Here is a 20,698-nt window from a genome sequence, read left to right as displayed (position 1 = left end):
CATAAAAGGAACACGTACGTTTTCAATTGGAAATATATAATGAAATATTGCACCTAACTATTTCCTCTAAACCAGTTGCAGAGGTATAGATCGACATACCTCGCATATAGGAGAGATTCTGGTTCTACATGCGATAAGAACTTCAATACTACAGGTCTATGATGTCAAAGAATTACGAAAAGGTTGCCTTTCTCTTTGTGTGTATGTAATTCCCTAACCTGGGCAAGCGCAAGTTGGCTGGCGAACAAGATAATTGGGCCTCTGGGCTTTGTACGCATATGAGAGTCGTCTCTCGAAGCATTTAGGAAGAATGTTTCTTTTCTTTTTTGAGTGTGCATGTAATTCCCTAGCCTGAAATTTCCTAGGGATGACGAGAATACTCTCAATTTAAACTAGCGATAATAGACTGCACAATGGACGCATATTGACATTTATTATGTTTAAACTAACTTATTTAGTATGGTATTTTAAGTACGAAGATTCTCCCCTTTAGGCTAAAGAAGACGATGCGAAATGAACGATGATTAAAAAAGACCTCAAAGATGAGATATAAATAAATATAAATAAACCAACATTGAGATCACTCTCCTCATAATCTCATGAACGGATAAGCTTGTAAAGAGTTCCTTTGGATGTAGCGTCCTCAAATTAGTGTAAAAGGTACAATTGATTTTATTCAAGTATATTTATTATTGACTTTAGCGATAGTTCTTTATCAAGTGAGCATAAGTCAATTTTAAGTATTTGTGCCTCCCTAATGAGAGAATTTGGCTTCCAATACAAATTTAATACAGAGGAGCACCATTGTGACTGCAAATTGTTTAGGGTTTTCCTCATTCCCATAAACTGGAATTTGTATATTGATCCTCGTCGATTTACTAATAAGTTTTACCTTTTCTTGTTGCAAACCGCCAATGTTTGAACGTAAAATAATTTGTCGGGTGTCTGAAACTATTAATTAATGTATAATAAATTTATAAAGTAAGTAATTTAGTACCTGTATAAATAAGTCACCGTTGTAGGGCTCAAACTTTCTACACTATATAAGACTACTACAACTACTACCATTACCACTTATTTGTTTAGTTACCCCTATAGCCTTGGAATTTTAAAGACCTCGAATACATTGAAAGAAAAATTCATTACACACAATATTTTTTACACGCGATTTTCGAAAATAAATGATAATAGAATTTTAGTAGCAAAATGTGAGTTTTTGATAATACATTTGCTATTTCTTGATATTTTTTGTTTCACAGAGTATGTATGTAGTGAGATGAAGAAGTATCTCGAAAATCTAACATTTATCATAAATCGGAATGTCAAATGAGAGTTGCGTACAACGATTTTCTTTATGTTAAGCAAATTCTAAAGAATCCAGATAGTAAGTTTTACATTAGTTGTTAGTTATAAACTATCAGTACGTTTCCATTTTATATAGATAATTTAGAAATTAAACAGCGTGACAAACATCTTGGCATTTGAACGCGGCGCTCCAAGTTCCCTTTAAAGGCTGCTAGCAAATGACAGGCCAGCGGTATTGCCACGTTTATTTTGTACACATCCACGTCTATCCCTGCCACCTGATCGCGCTGTAGTTCGTCTGCTTAGTCATAGCCACACCCCTTAGCACTCGGCAACGTCGCGTCAGAGCTTGCGTTTTATTCGTTTAGCTGAAATGCCAAGATGTTTGTCACAGGCTTTAATATATATATATATATATATATATATATATATATATATATATATATATATATTGCAAATTTCTAGATACAGCAACAGCATACGAGTAATATTCATTGCAACATTTCGCAAACACCAACTGTAACAATAGCAGCAATGAGAAAGGAAATTAAAGGAAGCCGGCAAGATCTCAATACAGGTACCATTCCGTCTTTTGCCTGAATATTATACACCGTGAGCATTAAGTCCAGCCCTGATTATAAAAATTTATTACGGAATAACCGTTGGACAGAATAAAGTAACTGCTGGTCCGTTACATAGGTTAGTATTACAAGTTTTTTAAAAGACCAATAGATGGCACTAGTGCTACCCAAGAGTGACGCAGTACGTTACTTGGCGCGCGCGGGTTAGTTGGCGAAATGGCATCGAAGCAGGAGAAAGCGCAATGCTTAGACATTCTCCGAGCTACCAAGGGGGCACACGTTGAAGTGGTCTAACGTAATTGATCTTTAAAAAAAACTTGTAATACTAACCTATGTAACTGACCAGCATTTACATTATTATGTCAAACGGTTCTTCTGTAATAATTTTTTGTAATCAGGGCAAGACTTTATGCTCACCCTGTACCGGTATTGTAAAAGCGTGAGTCAGGATGGTGTACCTCAGAGTTGGAACTCAGAATCGCTCGATTTTGGACAAACATTCACTACTAACATACACGCACATCAGTAAATACTAAAATGTAACATTTTAAAGTATTAAATATTATGATTCTTCGTCATTACATTGAGCTCCCTTGTGGTTAAGAAATTAGCGCGCGTCTTTGCTGTGGGAGAGCCAGGTTCGATTCTCAGCGAGAGCTCATTTGGTTCGGATCCCACCTTAAGTTGTAGATCCACTTCTCATATGGCCTCGCTGCTGAAAGGAACGAGGCTCGCTGCTATGGGTAAAAACATAAGTGAAGAGGTAATCTTCCATCCCAAAAAGCAATTGTGACAATTCTCCACTCTTTTAACATGCAAGAGTAGTCATTAACTCGCTGAACATTTTCTGAAAACGTTGATGATTATTTTGAATTTTGTCACTTCTCTATTAAAGCTGTGAATGTGGTCTTCAGAATACCAATAACGTATGTGCTATTTGTTAATTTCGGATAGGAGGACTGGAGCAGTACATGAGGCTTACACGTGTTAGTACTGCTTGTAATTCAACTGAAATTTCACTCGTATCTGCGATGTATGAATCAGTGACACTCTTTGTGATTACACCTAGGTATAGGAAGGTTCATACAATATGTTGATACACAAAATAAAAATTGACATGTTGGGGCACTCGTTGCTGTTTTAGAGACCTAATATGGGTAACATATGTATACACAAAAGTTTCATTTTCTTAAAAGTGAATTATTGAGTTGAGTTGATTTTGAGTTTAACGTCCCTCTCAGCAGCGAGGCTATATGAGACGGGACCTACTGATTAACGTGGAATCCAAACTATATGAGCTCCCGCCGGGAATCGAACCTGGGTCTCTCACGCCAAAGGCGCGTGCCCTAACCTCTTAGCCATTAAGGAGCTCTTAAAAGTGAATTAGTTTGTTCTCTCATTCAGCTCATTCAATCTCATTCTGCGTTACACCATCGAATTTTGATCAGTAAAGATTTCGGAAGATTTCACCCTGGAGAATTTCAATGCACACTGGGTTAAAGTTGTACTGTGAAAATACTGGTAACTCCTGTTGAGCACGATTAGAGATTTGCCCCGGGGAAATTTTCGTCGCTACAGGAGAGGATTCCTCCCCGACCATTCCCTGAGATCATTACTACTTTAGATAATCAGACTTACCTCTACATCCCTTGTCGTGAATTCTTGCGATCCGTTCGTTTTATTGATGATTTGCGCGACACCAATAACTTCCCCTTCATAGTTACAGATAGGCATACACAGGATAAGGTTTGTCTTGTAACCAGTTCTCATATCGATTTCACTATTGAAGCGAGGGTCCTGAAAAGAGAAAAAGAAAATATTTCCATGTAACTTTGTTAAATAAATAAATAAATAAATAAATAATTTCTAAGTTTTATGGAATACAATATGTACTTTTTTGTCATTCATTTTTGTTTTAAATCAGTTCTATGAAATTCAATGTTCGTCAAAATAAATTTTATACACTTCTTTTGTCCTTCATGTTTCTAAAATCAATCACTTAACGATAGTGTCAGGGTGGTGTATCAGGATATCATATGTGATCGATTAGCTGATTCACTCTTGCGCAAACTTAGCACAGTGTTAAACCCTGTTGAGTTTGATATACACAGGAAATACTGTATTATGATGTGCATACCTTTGAATCCTGAGTTATACGCCATTAAGTTTGGAGTTTGGGATTTTTATCGAATTTTCGAAGCAATACTTTTCAGTTTCTTGGGCATTAATCGTGTAATTTAAAACCTTGTTTCACACCTGTAGTGCTTTAAATAGCTAATGTGAAGTTGCTTTGTATTTTTTTTATCATAAAGAAACATTTACCTACGAAATTGTAACTATCTCACTCTCAAATAACGAAAAACGACCGTCATAGTTAATTTATAGTTACCGTTTTGAAAGTTATAAATAAATATTTCTATTTCTATAATGCGCTTACTTTCTCCCGGTACATCAGTGATTTCACACTAATGTGCCAGGTCACAAAGTTATAAATGGCCATACTCTACGCGATCATTAAAACACAACCAATCTTGACCAAACTTGGCACGGTGGTAGATCTTGACGCGTTTAGTAGACGTATCAAATGTTATGTGGTGTAGATGTTTGGTTTCTCAGCTATGGGTTGTCAAAGTTGGAGTTCGTTAGGAAATGTAGCAAGGGTTTGGGGAGGTGTTTCGGATGAACACATCAGCTTACAGGAAAACAGGAACAAGGTTAAGTGCACCAAGTAGACCCTAAGAAGCAAGAGTAAAGAAAGACGAAAAAGAGAATTCCGATTAGATCATAATCTTCATCCAACGATGATGATCAATTGTTAATATGCTGATAGTGATGATATGGAAGAGTACTATGGAAATGAATGTGTTGGGTGTGGTGAAAATTATAATGAAAGGAGAAGAGAAGATCAGTGGATACAGTGTATTATGTGTGAACGCTGGTTACATGAATGCTGTTCGAAATATGAGAATGTTTGTGAATTGTGTGGCAAAGTTTTCAAATAGACAAAACAAATGCAATGTACGCACAATCAGTGGCGGATCTAGCCCGGGGCAATGGGGCCTAGGCCCCCTCAAGTTTTCTTGAGTAATCAATGTAATTTAAGATTATTTTTTTTTTTTTTAAATTTATAGTAAACTCATGGTATTTCTATCATAGTCGGGGTTCTGACTGGCCCCCCAGTTTTTACCTTCTAGATCCGCCTTCGGGTACAATATGATTTTCAACACTCTTTTTTTCTTCTTAAAATATGAAACTTAGGTATTCTTGCCATTTTAATGATTCTTTCCTAGATTCCATATTAAAAGGAAAGTTAATTTTTAGAGTAAGAATATTTCAGTCTTAATTTAATCAATATTACATTATCTTAGTTCAATATTTAATTTCAATAAAAAACCATGGAAGCTAAATAGTATATATTTTATTAATACAACCTATTTAAATGTAAAACTCTCAATATATTTAATTATTTATCTATCGATTAGATTCTGCATATGGTCCATCAGTCCCTCAGTGCTTAGACCATCTAACCCATAGCATTATGGGATAGATATACCAGTTATCCATTTTTCGAGCTTAAATTTCGGATAGAAACATTTCTGTCTTAATCCTAAAAACCTTTAGTTGTGGTTACAGAAAGTCTTCTCTTGGATTTCATACAGAGAAATATGCGTAAATACACTATTATTCGGAGGCAGAAAAAAGTGGCCCACCTCTACCGGACTTAACTCTAGCCTCGAGGCTGTAAACGAAGGCTAAACTTCAATAAAAAATAAAAAAAAACAAAAACAGACACAACACCTACACAAAACAGACAGTAACTATTAAAATATAAAAACCTTAAAATATATAAAACGATAATCAATTCTGTACGGTTACGAAACATGGTAGTTTACTTTGAGGGAAGAACGTAGACTGAAAGTATTTGAGAATATGATAAAATCATCATGGGAATGTTCGGACTCAAGAGGAACGGGAATGGAGAATGGCGGAAACCTCATAACGAGAAACTGCGAAATTTATATCGTTTACCAAACATTATTAGGGTCATCAAGTCTAGCAGGCTCACGTGGACAGGTCGTGTAGCCAGAATGGAACAAAGTAGGAACGCTTTCAAAGTTTTAACTGAACCCCTATATTAAGATACAATATTAAGATTACAATAAGAGAGGACAATATTAACATCGATCTCGCAGAAATAGGAATACAAAGTAAAAACTGGATCTAGTTTCTAAGACAAGTCAGTGGAGAGCTTTTGTGAACGTGGGATTGGATCTCTAAGTTCCATAGTTTTAAGGAGCTATTAAAATACAAAAACGAAATATAGGAAACAAAGCATAAAGGTTTCTCTCATTCTATGTGTTTGCCAAGAACCAGAAAGAGAAATGAAATTTTGAAAGAACGAGCCAAGTAAAATTCTTCAGATGTTCTTTTCATTTTTCAAACATGTTCGCGCTGTGACAGTTTGGCAATTGGATTTAGCTGTGCCATATTTCTTATATCCAGTTGATTGTTCTCTCTGCAGTCAACAACGAGTGAGAGGAAGGGAATGACGTCATGTAGTGATAGTAGTAGCAGTAGGACATCCTAACAAACAACGATACAAACTAACCAATAAATATCATTCGTTAGTGGTCGCCACGCGAAGACCCTGTAGAAGAAAAAGAATAGAAGCAAAAGTACTAATAATAACAGTAGGAAATGAAACAGATTAAAGAGAAAAGGACTTCACTTGTTAATTTAAGGGTGGATGAATGCTTGAACAGTGGGGAAGAAGACCAATTTTCTTTTCTTAGCGACCTCCAACACAAAACGTGAAGTGGAGCGATCCAGTCAAAACAAGTGAAGCGCGAAATTTCACTTCAAAAGCGGTTGCTATAGAAACGTACAGCCATCAGCGTTGCCAGATACAAAAAAATATATCTTATTTCAAATAGTTCCTTTTTGACATGGTTAAATAAAAAAAAATCAATTTCTACTATACGAGTTAGATGCTTCGCATATCCGACTTTGATGTACTTGGTCCCGAGTTCGATATTTCGATGAAAATTCAGAGTTGTTCTACTCCTATTCGCCAATGCTGAGTAATTAGGAAACTCTTATTGAGTTAAGAGGTAACAAACCGTGGTGTAACAAATGAAAATAAATAGCGATGATTAAAGTAGATATGTTCATCAGTCATGGAACACTCAATGAAAAATTACCTGACTCAGTTCTTTGGGGTATATTAAGTCACAGTAGCAATCATCGTAGGTCTAGTTGCAAGCGGTCTCGGTTTCGAATCCCGTTAACGGTCCTCCTCTCATATACCCTCGGTTCTGAAATACGCGACTACTTGTAAACTCCAAACAATCAAACCAAAATTACGTCAGAGTGTACTTACTACCAGTAACTACTATCACTACCTCTACCTATCTACCTACCAAATTATGAAATTAGAATCAGAAGTGAGCTCTTCCGTGGTAATATGGTTTACGTACGTTATTTCGGTGCGGGAGACCCGAGTTCGATTCACGGAAGAGCTCATTGGATTGGGATCACAGATTAAATTGAAGGTCCACGTCTCACATAGCAGCGGTGGTGAAAGAAACACAGAATCCAAATCCAAGAATCTAATAGAATCACAAGCATCTGGGATCGATCCTGTAGTCCTGAAGTCCACCTCTCATAAGGCGAAATAGTGTAGTATGGAACGCTCAATACTGTTAGGGTTGATTTAGCATGGTGATCTGTACATCCACTAAATGCACAGATTCTCAAATCCTGATCCTGGTTCTAAGTTCATGAAAATAGCACGAGGCCCTGTCTTCCGTGCAACTTTAGACATTGTATAAGGACTTAATTTTTTTAAGGAATCGGTAAATCGGAGATGAGCAACTCTTCTTATGTAACAACTAGGGCTCGGAAGTTGAAGACTTAAAAATTGCCTAAAAAGGACCTATAAAAAGACCTAAAAAGTCTTTTAAAAAAACAGAACCTAAAACTGGAAAAAAGGACGTGAAAATAAGACCCAATTTGATTAGAATTACAAATTTAATGGATATAATGCTCAAGAAATACAAGCTTCTGGTAGGTTAACGGTCTGTTCTTCTTCCACAAACTGAAATACTAACTAAAATAAGAACACTTCCCCCTCTCATCTCCCGGACCTTGCTGGAGGACATTGTTACGCCTCCTTATCTGACTTGTGATTGTTGCAGATCTGGTCTTATCAGTTCAGTTGTTGAAGAATGCCTTATCTTTTGAATTTTCTTTACTAAAGAAAAGATGTTTAAGAGGTGGTGGTGATTCGAGTTAATGACCAGTAAATTTATTGTCGAAAGATTAACGGCAAAAAAGACGTTAAGATCTATTAAAAGCTTAAAAAAAGACCAATAAACGAAAAAACGCCGAAAAAGGCAAAAAAGGACAAATAAAATCCATTTTCTGGCCTACAATGACCCAAAATGAACATATATTATGTTAAGCCTCGTCTTTGGGCATTCGTAAAAAGAGTTTTTTCCCTCAACTTTCGGGCCCTAGTAATAACATAAAAAGTATACTAAAATCCTATCTACGTATTTAAAAAATTCTGTTCAACATATAATATACTTCAGAAGTAAACTATTTATCTTTTAGACGCGTGTAGCACAAACATAATTTATATTTTGGTAGTCATCTCTGATTCTGAGCCACATTACGCTAAATGGTAAACTTTATAAGTCAGATAATACTTCATCATTATCGTTGTAAATATATCCAGGCATCTAGGGCCGATTACAAACAGTGAATGAAGATACTTGCAGGGTAGGAACCCGTCTAATCTTTGTGTCAAGTATTCATTCGCCTCCTTCTTCTCCGTCACTTGGCCACAAGAAATAAAAAGGAACCAAGGAAAAACTCAAGCGCTACCAAATGGAGAAATTAGTTATTATTATATAAGTAAAATGTTGTTGGTTCTTAAGTGCTTACAAACATTTGTATACAATACAAAAATATAGCAGCGATACAGATATAAAACTGCTCTTCCATATTACGAAGTGGAAGTTATCTGCCATAATGGATGTAGTTGCAATACTCAAACAATATATATTCCCAAGTGGAAAGTTGAATTCTAGAGGTCTTGAGAAACGATTCTGAATGAGTTTTCGCGGCTTAAGTTGCCGGAATAGTCTCCTTGGCGGATGATGAAGCGAAGTCTTGACTTGAAGTAGTCCTTGCCTTTGAGGAGGTCTTGCTGTGCTGTCTGCAGACTAGTAATTGCTGGATAGGGGATGTCCTTAGTAGTTCGCCGGATAATTACCCTTGCAATTGACTCAAGTAGCTAGCGTATCGCGGTTCTTCTTGACGCATTCATATGTCCAGTGTGAACCGTAACATTTGATGCAGCTTGGCAAGACTTGACAGGTAGCTTGAGAGTGCCCTAAGCTTTGACTTTTTTAGCATTGTAAGTAAGGCCGTTCTTTAAGAGGTTCAACATGTACTTTCATATCCAGGAAATCTTCTTTAAAGATGTAAGTTGCTAGGAATGATTTCTGAAGGTGACTACAAATAATGATATGATCACTTTGGGATTATCCGGTATCTCTGTTGGAAGTCATTTTGAGTTACTGAAAAAAACAGGATAATCCTTGGCTTTGACTGCATCAACAATATCTTGAATACTGGTATTTAGGGGTAGATTTCGGATGACTGCTTTAATGGTTTCTACATTCTTCCAGATTTCTGTAGCTTGCTGCATTTGTTAGTGGTACAGATGTTCCACACGACATCATAATCTGCTTGTTGTTGTTAGTAATGAACTGTTTCAGTTCGTTGTCTTGTTAAGAGGACAATCGTAGATGTAGATTCAAGTATTGGTGACAGTTGAATTGGTCTCCAGTTTTCGCAGCGTTATGAGTTAAAGTTTCATGAACGTCAACAATGGCTTTTGTAATGGCCACACAGGAGTTCGTAACTGAATAGGAGTAAGCGTTGGTGACGGAGTAGGACATCGTGGTTCCTTCTCTGGTTTAAAAGGTCCTTATGGTTCAATGGAGTTATACTGTTTTCGCTGCTTCTTCAGGATAATAGGTCTGGGTATTGAATTTGATCCTAATTTCCTGGTAAAGGTGGGAAGTCTTGTTCAATATCTGCCCTTTGGAGAAGTTTTAGGCTCAAATTCGGGGATCGGATCATTTCTTGTAGATAAGGCTGGATAGTTCTTTAAAGTGAATGCCACGTTGTAGCAGGAATGGTAGTAAAACATCTCCGTACATGGCGAACTCATCTGTTGTTCTCATGTTCTTTAAGAGTTTAGGTTCGCTATCAATAAGGATCGCACTCACTCGTGCTCGCGTACACTATCCTTATTGGGACTTGCGTTTGCTCGAACCTTTGATTTGATATCGACTTATACTGCGTTTATGCTCCATCGTGCTCGTGCGCTTTGACCTTGAGCTCAAAAATTATATTGAGCTTAAGGTCGAGCTTATATAGCTCAAGGTCGATTGAGCATGAGAGTCCGGGTCGCGACTTTGGACATCTCTATAAAGTACATTACCTATCGTCTGTAAACTCTATATGATCTTACCATTCGGCCAAAATAAATTTACGGTGATTTCCAGCTATTCCAAATATGTCCTTAAAAATTTAACGTAACTTGGTTTCAAAGTGCTCGACAACAAGAAGTGTTTTAATATAGTCTATATTCTACTGGTAAGCACAGAACACTCTTTGAGCACTGTTTTGTCCACTTGGTCTTACAAAATCTATTTTAAACAGTAATTAAATACTGTTTTATATGTTGCAGTGCAGCTTTCTTCCATGGGAGTTTATAGCAAAGAAATCAGTTTTTGTTTGATTTTATTATAGCCCTACATACAAATAGGTTACAAGGATAGTAAGAGGTAAATACAGTGATGTACATAACTTGACTTACTGCATACGTATATTTTTTAGTTTGTATGCAGATCCTCAGTTTCCGACTTATTGACCATCAAAATTGTTGTTTGGACTTAGTCAAATTTTTGCAAAACACATATCATTAATTACTACTTAGAATAAGGATTAGAGGGTAGTAAGTAGAATAAACCGTTGAACTTTAAACATTTGTGTAAATATCGCGGAAAATAATTTAAAGAAAACTGAAACCCTAATTTCAATTAAAAAAAAAAAAACTAAACTCAAAATATATGTAACATTCATATGATTCGTTCGTAAGGAGCGCCAAGATATAAAAGAAAGATTGAAGCTCCTATATGTATCAATTTCTGTAATACGAAAGTAATAAATAATAAAATATGATAATACTATGTAAGACAGGTCTGTTTAGTTTCCAATGGTACGATCATCTGCGTACATCCAAAAATAAGTACAATGTTATATATAAAAGTGAAATAAGTTTTTGCAGGAACCAGCTGCAGCAGGAAAGAACAAGCACGCATTCATAAAAATTCAGCAGTTTTATAATATTTTGAACTATCACAGAATACTGTCTTCTTTTTCTTGTACTAAATCTCAGTGTTAAGATTTTAAGCAAACTAACCTGCCACTGGAATAAAAAATGTATTAAAGTCGTATTACTAGTGATTATGTAGAATAACAGATAAATATTCTGAGAGACTTCGAATAAAGAGTCAAGAAAGAAGGTTCATAAAATGATTCGTTTGATGTGTATACTAATTAGGTAACATGAACACTACGCAAGATCGACAAAGGAAGACGGGAGGCTTTCCAACTATCATTGCAGAGAAGAATAGAATAAAACCTAACTGTTAAGAAAACATATTAGACGCCATTAAATGGGAGAGTAGAAACTGAATAAGCCATTGGCTGAGGAGAAACTGTATCTTGAGGGATATGATAAAAATAAGCTGCAAGGAAAAATAGGAGGCCGAAATAGTCTGAAGTTGATGGACACAGTATTAAAATAGAAAATAGAAAACGATAAAGAGGTTAACTGAGGATCGTTTGCATGGAAGCCTCCTAGTTTATGGCAAGATGCTAACCAATAATGGCAGAATCCCTATGATGATATTTTGAGCATATGAAATAACACTTAATATATTCAGGTAAAGATAGTAGAGAGGATCACGTAAAATATATATGTATGGAATATGGATTGGTACTGTTGAAGTCACCGTTACCTTTACAAAGTTAACAAGTAGACTCCATTAACGAACTCGGCCGAGATTTCATTATAGCTATCTACTGCAAAAAGCAGAATCCAAAAAATACTTGAATACTATCTTGATCAAAAAGTTCCTGGAATCACCACCGTGTGGCGCTCTCAGTCACCAGATTTTGACTTTTTCTTTTTTGTGTGGGTTGCTACTCGTGTCAGCGATATTCCCTCTCAATTTGAACATCCTAGTTTGCCATTTATGAAGGTGAAACAGTGTTAAGTACATCTGTTTGGGTGCATGTTTCGATTTTTGCAATGGAGTTAATTTTGCAACAACGAGTGTGTATTAAATTTTGCGTTAAAAACGGATTCAATAGTGTAAAGACCTTGGAAATGTTGGAAAGTGTTTCACCAATGATGTTGTAAACAAAATAGCTGTTTACGAGTGACGAGCACCCAGTGAGCCATGACTGAAAAACCCACGTGATTTTCAGTCGAAAACGGTGATGGTCACAGTTTTCATGGATAACAACTTTGTTGTACATCATGAATTTCTGCCAGAAATTCAGACAGTCAACAAGGAGTAATATTTGAGCGTTATGAAGCGTTTGCATCAAGCAATTCGCCTAAAAAGAAAAGATCTCTGGACAAATAACTTGTGGATTTCGCTCCATGACAACGCAGCGTCGGACAATGTTACCGTATCCGCGAGTTTTTCACCAAAAACGTAACAATTACCATTCCACAGCCACTGAATTCACCGGATTTAGCTCCGAGTGACTTTTTTCTGTTTGATCAACACAAGAAATTATTACTGAGAACGCGTTTTAGCAGCCGAGAGGAGATAATACGCAAATCAAAGACGGTTCCGGTGGTCATACCGAAAATCGAGTACCACAAATGTTTTGAGAACTGGATCAAGCGCTGGGATAACTGCGTCGCAGTCTATAGGGATTACTTCGAAGGAGACAACATCAATTTTCAGGAATAAACTTGAATTTTTAATTTTTAGGAGTGAATTCCCGGAACTTTTTGATCAAAGTAGCATGTATGGAATATGGAATACGGATAGGCATCATTAAATCCAGAGGCGTAACTATAGGGTGGTTGAACTGGCAAAAGTGCTCAGGGCCACAAGATGAAGGGGATCACTCAAAAAAACCCGGTGCATTTGTTTACTATTTTTTCCAAATATATTTTTCCCAAGAAAGTGAACACATTGTATTCATATTTATAATTATTGTAATTCATGCCATCTTTAAATCACAAGCATGAAACGAATGCGAAAGATTTCAGTCCTGCGCGTAGGTAATGCCATAATGAAATAATAGTGGTTTTTCGGACACTATTTGAAGCGGTGGAATATACTCAGCAGTCTTTTATGTAGTACATATGACCAAAATGTAACTTCAACAAGATGGGCCGGGAGGTATGACTATGTTTTCGCCTTAAAAGTGAGATTTCAAGACATTCAAAAGGTTCTTTGTAAGATAATTCTGTTGAGCTCCAAGTCTGACTAAAAAGATTTGAGCCGAAGCATTGAAAATCCACGTTAAGAATTATAACTTTCTTTGCTTAACGGTTTTCTAATGCAAAATATTGCAGACAATCTACTTTGTATCGAACGCACTTGAATACAAAAAATTATGGATTTATCAAAAAGAGTACAGCTTTTACAAATTTGCGTTGAAGAGCTGAATAGTTACGGAAATAAACTCGAAAAACTGAAAGGGCAAATATCTAATATCAAATTAGCTCAGTCTTAATCTGTTTATACTCGATGTAGGAAAGAGCGATGTTACTACTACGAAATTTCTCAAGGCAAACAATCAAGAAATCCCGAAAGCTTCTTTCGTGTAAATGCTCTTTTTTCGGGTGTTAGATGTGATAAGTCAAATACAATAGTGTTTTAATACTGTGGGCAGTGGCGTATTTAGGGGGGTGGCTTCCGGGCTTAAGCCCCCTCCCCGAAATCTTACTTAGTATAGTAAAGTAAATGAAATATCTTGCAGAATTTTCACATTTCCAGGCAAAGCCCTCACCCGAAAGTTAGCAAAGCCCCTCTCGAAACAAAATCGTAAATACGCCACTGACTGTGGGTGACGTAATCTCAAACTTTAGTGTACTGGAACCTAAATCTTGTATAATCTAACTGTAAGTGATACCGATCTATATGAAGGTGATCAGTTCGCAGAAACATACAGCAAGGATATTTCTTCAGCATTCTCTCGAGAAACTTTAACTTTGCACTTGGCAGTTATTAACGCGATCTCTAAGTGAGAAAAATAAGCGAATTCTGTAGCTTTTCTTTTCACAATAATAATAATAATAATAATAATAATAATAATAATAATAATAATAATAATAATAATATAACACTTTGTTTCATCCAGTTTTCCGGTAGTTTGTATAGCTTTGATGTTGTTTACGATAATTTCCATCACAACTGCGAGTGAGGAGCGTTTATTTTCCAAACATAAAATTATAATTTAAAAAAAAAAAAAATGTATCTGAGAAGCACTATAAGAAAAGAAAGCTAAAAAGGATCAGTACTTCTTCGCATGAAGCAATTATTGCCTAGGAAGCTGGACTTCGAAGAAGTAATAGTCAACTTTACAGAAATCAAATGAAGAAAGAAGGAATTTTAAAGCATAAAAATGTTATTTAATAACATGTATATGCGTTGCATACTATAACCTTTTAGAGCTCCGTATTTCTAATACAGTGTATAAAAATAATCCAATTATTATAAAATTTGTAAGAATGTCAATTGTCAAGTATAGAATCCAGAAGTTTGTCAGGAGCCTCCAAGCCTCTAGTTACCCCGTGTGCAAAGTACCGCCAACTATTATCGGTCCGCTGTCGCCTTTTGACGGATAGCCGCTGAAGTGAAGAAAAAATGACTTCTGGCATAGGTCCGCTTTCGGTTCCAAGCGGAATGCCACTGAAGCTGCTGCCGTCGTCTGAAAGTTAGCTGGTATTTGTCGTTTTTCCACCAGACGGTGTTATAGAGACTTTTCGACGAATGACCACTGAATGATAGTGAGAACTCTTTAACGTCCGCTGCTAGAATATAAGAACAACAGGTGGCAGCACTGCTACTCAGACGGTTCATAAACATGCAGAACTATTTTCGTGACTGATTACAGCAGAACATGTTAGTTTATTCCTTACTTGGCAAAAGTGTCAAATACACTGCGGAAAGCTTTGGTCGTTGCAAACAATAAAATCTAATTAAAATTCCCACTGACATTTATTAGTTACTTCTGATGTGCTCAGAAGGCCATATGTCTTTGGTGTCAAATTAACATAAATGTCATACTTTCCAGAGCTTGTCTCTACAAGTCTCTGAAGCGTTACCTGATAAGAGGTGACGAGTTTTGATTTTCCTTCCTTTTCCACATCCTCGGCCTTTTGCTTTGTCATCCCGTGGCGTACCGTTTCGTCAAACTGATCCAGCCAAGGGCGACCGGTACAACAGGTTTGGCAAGTGAACTGCTGCACCTTGACTACTATCCGAACGGGTAGTCAAACCTAATATATCATTTCATCACCGCACTTTACATTACATTCACCTACACTGCCGTATTCACACCATTGGGCAGCCGCCCACGGACGGACCTTTTCATGGCAGACTCAGGCTCAGTCGGAGGTCGTAAGAACAAGGGAAAACATCATGGTTTACCACAAGTTGTTAGCGGACCCTCCGAGAGCTCTACAAAGGTGAAGCTACGCAAGGACCAATCTGCAGCTCGTACTAGAAACACCAGCAAGCATCATCCTCAACGTATGGACTCAGTAGGATCGATTGAATCAGCGGCATCTGTAGTCTCTCATTCATCCATCAGATCACGGTCACCGCAACCATCTGACAAGAATGATAGCTATGCGACCCGTCTTCAGCATTCTCCTCCTGCAAAGAAGCACCACATGGATTCAACATCAGAATCAGACTCAGGACCAATGGATATAGGAAACACCACATCCCACACCGACAATCAACAGGTCGCATCAACTCACTCCATGCTTCTTACCAACTTCGATCCAAAATTCAACACACCAAAGATGGTTGCTGTCCAACTTCGGAAATACCTGCCACGGGCATCCATTGCACAAATCATCCACACCAGAAATGGAATTATTCTGAAGACAACAGATCCATCACTGTTCAGCACGATCAGGAACAAAGTACCAATCGACACTTTTGGCAAAAACGCCAAGTTGGAAGCACTCAACACACCTCGACGGAAGCAACCTCCGCCTCCACGACGCCCAGTCCTTCTTTCAGTAGTCATACGCGGGGTAGATCCCTCATATACAGATGAGGAGATACAAGAAGAACTGACCCTGGACGGACACACGCTCACCAAAGTAATCAGGATTCGCAACGACCGGGGCCCTACTTACATGGTTCGTGTGCTCACCTCACATCAAGAGACTATTGACGAGCTGTTAGCTCACGGAGCATCCATCTATAACCACACACATCGAGTAGAGCCTTCACGGTCTACGCCTCCTATGCCAGTACGCTGCGAACGCTGCCAGCTATACAATTCACACCACACGGTCGACTGCAAGAATACAAGTAAGTGTGGATACTGTGCCGGACCTCACAATACCCGAGCCTGTACTAATCTTCAACAACCTCCGAAATGCGCTACTTGTAATGAGCAACATCCAACGTACAGCTACCGATGTAAAGCAAAACCAGAACCTGCTCAGGAACATCCTGAATTGATCGTTCCACTGAGGCCTCCGGCCCAGGCACATGACACTCCGCATCCGCTCAATACTCCTGTTAATCTAGATCAACTTCTTACATTCTTAACACTAGCGTTACAAAACATCCATCCGTTTATCAGACCTCACATCTTACAACAAATCATACTTGCGGCCAAAACTACATTCCATGTTACTTTCACTGCTACTTATTCTGGTAATACTGTGCACTTTCATAAATCCCATGCTTCATCCATCGATTAAATTTTTTCGTGTTATGGCTCTAGTCTTCATGTTTCTTAATATACGCTCCCTTCCAAAAAACAAACTTTTATTTTAGCATCTTCTTCTCGAACACCACGTCACGGCCTTCTTACTCAATGAAACCTTTCTGACTTCGTCTCATGCCTGCCGTTTGCCACATTATACAATGATCCACGCAGAAAACACTGTACCAGCACTACGAGCTAACGGAGGAGTAGCCATTGGTTTCTCACCTTCTTTACCATTTCGACAGCACCACTACAACACAACGCCATTACCAGAATACCTTCTTGCCACAGTTTATTTAAAAAATCTCGTCCTTACCCTGGCTACTATATACATCCGACCAGGGCACCCCCTTCCGTATCAATTTGTGCAATACATCTCAAATACCTATCGTTCGTATCTCATCATGGCCGATTTCAATATGCACAGTCGCACCAATCAGGAAAGAACAAATTTTCAGAACTTCATCACGGCTAACACCACAGGCATTATTGTTCATCTCCCTCAAGCTACTCGCCCGATTTCCGACACCACGCCCGACATCGTTATAGTTTCTAATAATCTCATAACTCACTGCACCGTCGAAGTTCTTGACCTTCTCGGAAGTGACCATGCACCTATCAAATTAATATATCAATCACGTTCACTGAATGCCGCACGCTCACTACTATCACCACGGACTAGTTTACGATTTGATAAAGCTAATTGGGAACAATATCGCTATCACATTTCCCGTCAAACCATACATCTCAAGGACCCTACTACTGAAGAGGAGTTAGATGCTACAGTTGACAGAATCACCACTGTTATTCAAGATGCAAGTAACTCCTGCATCCCAACTTCTACAACTACTTCATTTACACCTCGTCTTCCTCCGCAATATCTCACTCTGATCAAGCGCTCACGCCAGTCTTACAGAGAATTTCTGCAAACTCGCAATCCAGAAGCCTTACGTCATCATAGACAACTCCAGCGTATGGTCCATAATTATATAAAAGCCTACAAGCTTCGGTGCTGGATAAAGGCATGCAATAATCTCTCTGACACTACTCATCCCAGCAAATATTGGAAAAGATTCAATATACTTTGTGGAAAGCCTTCCACACCAAAGTATCCTCTCTTACTAGGTGACACTCCCGCATCTACGGATACTGCAAAAGCAAACGCTTTTGCCAACCATTTGCAGACTATATTCACACCTACCATGACAGACAACGCTCCCCATGTGGTCGACAGACTTAACACTTCCTCACCACAACTACAGCCGAATATACACCATGCATTACCTGCTAATTCGCCTATAACAATGCCAATTACCGTACAAGAAATCACTCAAGTCGTTCACAACAAACGTAATACAGCACCTGGCTTAGACACTATAACGTATCGACACGTTAAGGAATGTCCTGGCAGTCTGTTGGTCTTACTTGCACACATCTATACGTTCATATTCCGCACTGGATACTTTCCAATATCTTGGAAGACATCAAAAACGCTAATGTTCCTTAAACCTAATAAACCGCCACAGGATGTAGCTTCTTACCGTCCCATACAATTAACTTCTACATTTAGTAAAATACTGGAACGCATATTAGTTAAACGTTTACATCTATATTTGACCACTCGCAATCTTCTTCCTTTCACACAAGCAGGCTTCCGACCATCATTCTCTATAAACGATCAGCTCCTCCGACTTACGTCACTCATCACTCAGCAATATAATTCAGTTCAACCCTCCTGTCTGGTACTCTTCGATCTAGAAAAAGCCTTTGATAAAGTGTGGCATACTCGGCTCATATACAAACTCCATGCATTACAGCTGCCAATAATATATATTCGTTTCATTTACAGTTTCATCTCCAACCGCCTCGCATACATCTCTGTGAACAACAGTCTGTCACACCCTATTTTTCTACTCTCAGGCGTACCACAAGGTTCGGCCTTGTCCCCACTACTTTACTTACTTTATGTTGCCGATATGCCTAGGCTTCCCGATAAGATCCATCTATTTCAGTATGCCGACGATACCGCCTTCCTTGCTTTATGTAACACAATTCAACAAATAAACCATGTCTTACAGATTGCAATTAACCGCTTTACCTCCTGGTGTACTCTTTGGAAACTTACCATAAATGCGGCTAAAACCCAAGCTATTGTCTTTCTACCACCACGTCGAAGATCAAAAGTACGTCGAAATCCTCGCCATCTCTCACTTCATGTAGACCATGAACCTATACGACTCAGTAACACAGTCACCTATCTCGGAATTACTTACGACCGTCACTTAACGTGGAATAAACATCTTGCAACTATCACGGCGAAAGCATATAATCGACTCAATTTACTGAAACGTTTAACTGGTACGACATGGGGACTTAACGAACAGACAATCTTAAATACATACAAGGTTTTCTTACGGCCAACTTTAACATATGGATTCACTGCATGGATAGCCGCATCAGCCAAATTCTACCAAAAACTTTTGATCCTTGAAAGACACGCTTTCCGCATAGCCTTCCGTGTCCGATTACCTAGTCCTACCCAGGAGCTATACCAACGCATAACTTTCCCCACATTACAGTATTACATCGAAAAACTACGTCTCACTTATATCAATAAACGTTTTCAAATCCAGCACCTTTTACTTCATGATACTATGCGATACCTCGCTTTGAATCCCACACCACAACGTTATTACCATACCCCCTTGGCTTTACTGTTTACACTCTATCAGTACATATTACCTCCGAGAGATCCTTCGCTCTTACTCATTTCTGACTACATCATTGATGAACATCTTCCGCTCATTCACCCATCATACCATGCACAGTAATTACCTTTGTCTACTCACTTGGGCTCCCCCTGTTCTCATCATCGCCTAGAGATGCCCCTAGGCAGAAGATAATTTCATTTGTCTGACTAACAAAACCCACGTGTTGTCCTGTGCTTCGCACCTCGTCTCATTCTTCATCCTCATTATCAACATTTCAAAATTTCATTAATCATTTATATTTATTATTTTGTTCTACTTGTATATCCTTATTAATTTTTTCTCTTGTATGTTATTTTATGTTATATATTTTTTCCATGTACGTTCAGTTATTTGTTATAGTTATCACTTGCTATATATATATGGATGTTTTCCTTTCACAATGGTAAGGATCAAAGTTCCTTACGTCCTTTTGTTAGTTAGTGTACGACATAATACTAAGAACTTTCAATAAAGCACATAGACCACCTACTGTACCTCGCACCTAAAATCCTTTTCGTCACTCACCTTACAGAGGGCATAACCCTCTTATAGGTTGCTAGCCACTCTGGCTAGCCGGTAAAAAAAACATAAATGTACATCTTCAGGTCGATAGCGATAGTAATATCGATACCGACTACAACAGCTGTGACGTACCAAACGTCAGAACGGCTGCTTTTTGTAATCCTGTCCACGATCCTGGGACTTGCTCGTCAGATATTCGCTGAGCAACAGCTATCAGACTTATCTCAGCCAAGGGTAGCTCGTTGCGACACGTTTAGACTGGGGCATTTCCTCACCTAAGCCACTATCCGAATGGGTGGCTTCTACCTGATTACCAGACCTTATTAGCTGTTTTGTGTTTTTTGAAATCATCATCACCATCATGGCTACTGGACCTCACGCTTCTACTAATCTTTCCTTGGGCCCCTCCGCTCCGTCAGCATCTGCCGACAAGCGAAGGGAGAGCTCTAAACGCACCTCACGTAGCGA

At 38.2% G+C, this 20,698-nt stretch overlaps 1 protein-coding gene across 2 annotated transcripts in view; it reads right to left on the bottom strand.

Annotated features, from left to right (window-relative positions):
- Positions 1-20,698, bottom strand: part of Pde6 (phosphodiesterase 6) — a 557,480-nt gene that overhangs the window by 229,285 nt on the left and 307,497 nt on the right. For both annotated transcript variants that reach the window (XM_081734379.1, XM_081734380.1), the window contains exon 4: positions 3,525-3,683. In XM_081734379.1, coding sequence (XP_081590505.1) covers positions 3,525-3,683 — 159 coding nt within the window. The remainder of the gene's footprint in view (positions 1-3,524; positions 3,684-20,698) is intronic.

This window comes from Thermobia domestica, chromosome 12, assembly GCF_964235325.1.
Source record: "Thermobia domestica chromosome 12, izTheDome1.hap1.1, whole genome shotgun sequence".
Lineage (NCBI taxonomy): Eukaryota > Metazoa > Arthropoda > Insecta > Zygentoma > Lepismatidae > Thermobia > Thermobia domestica.
Note: the sequence above shows the minus strand (reverse complement) of the source record. Positions and strands in the feature narration are given on the sequence as shown.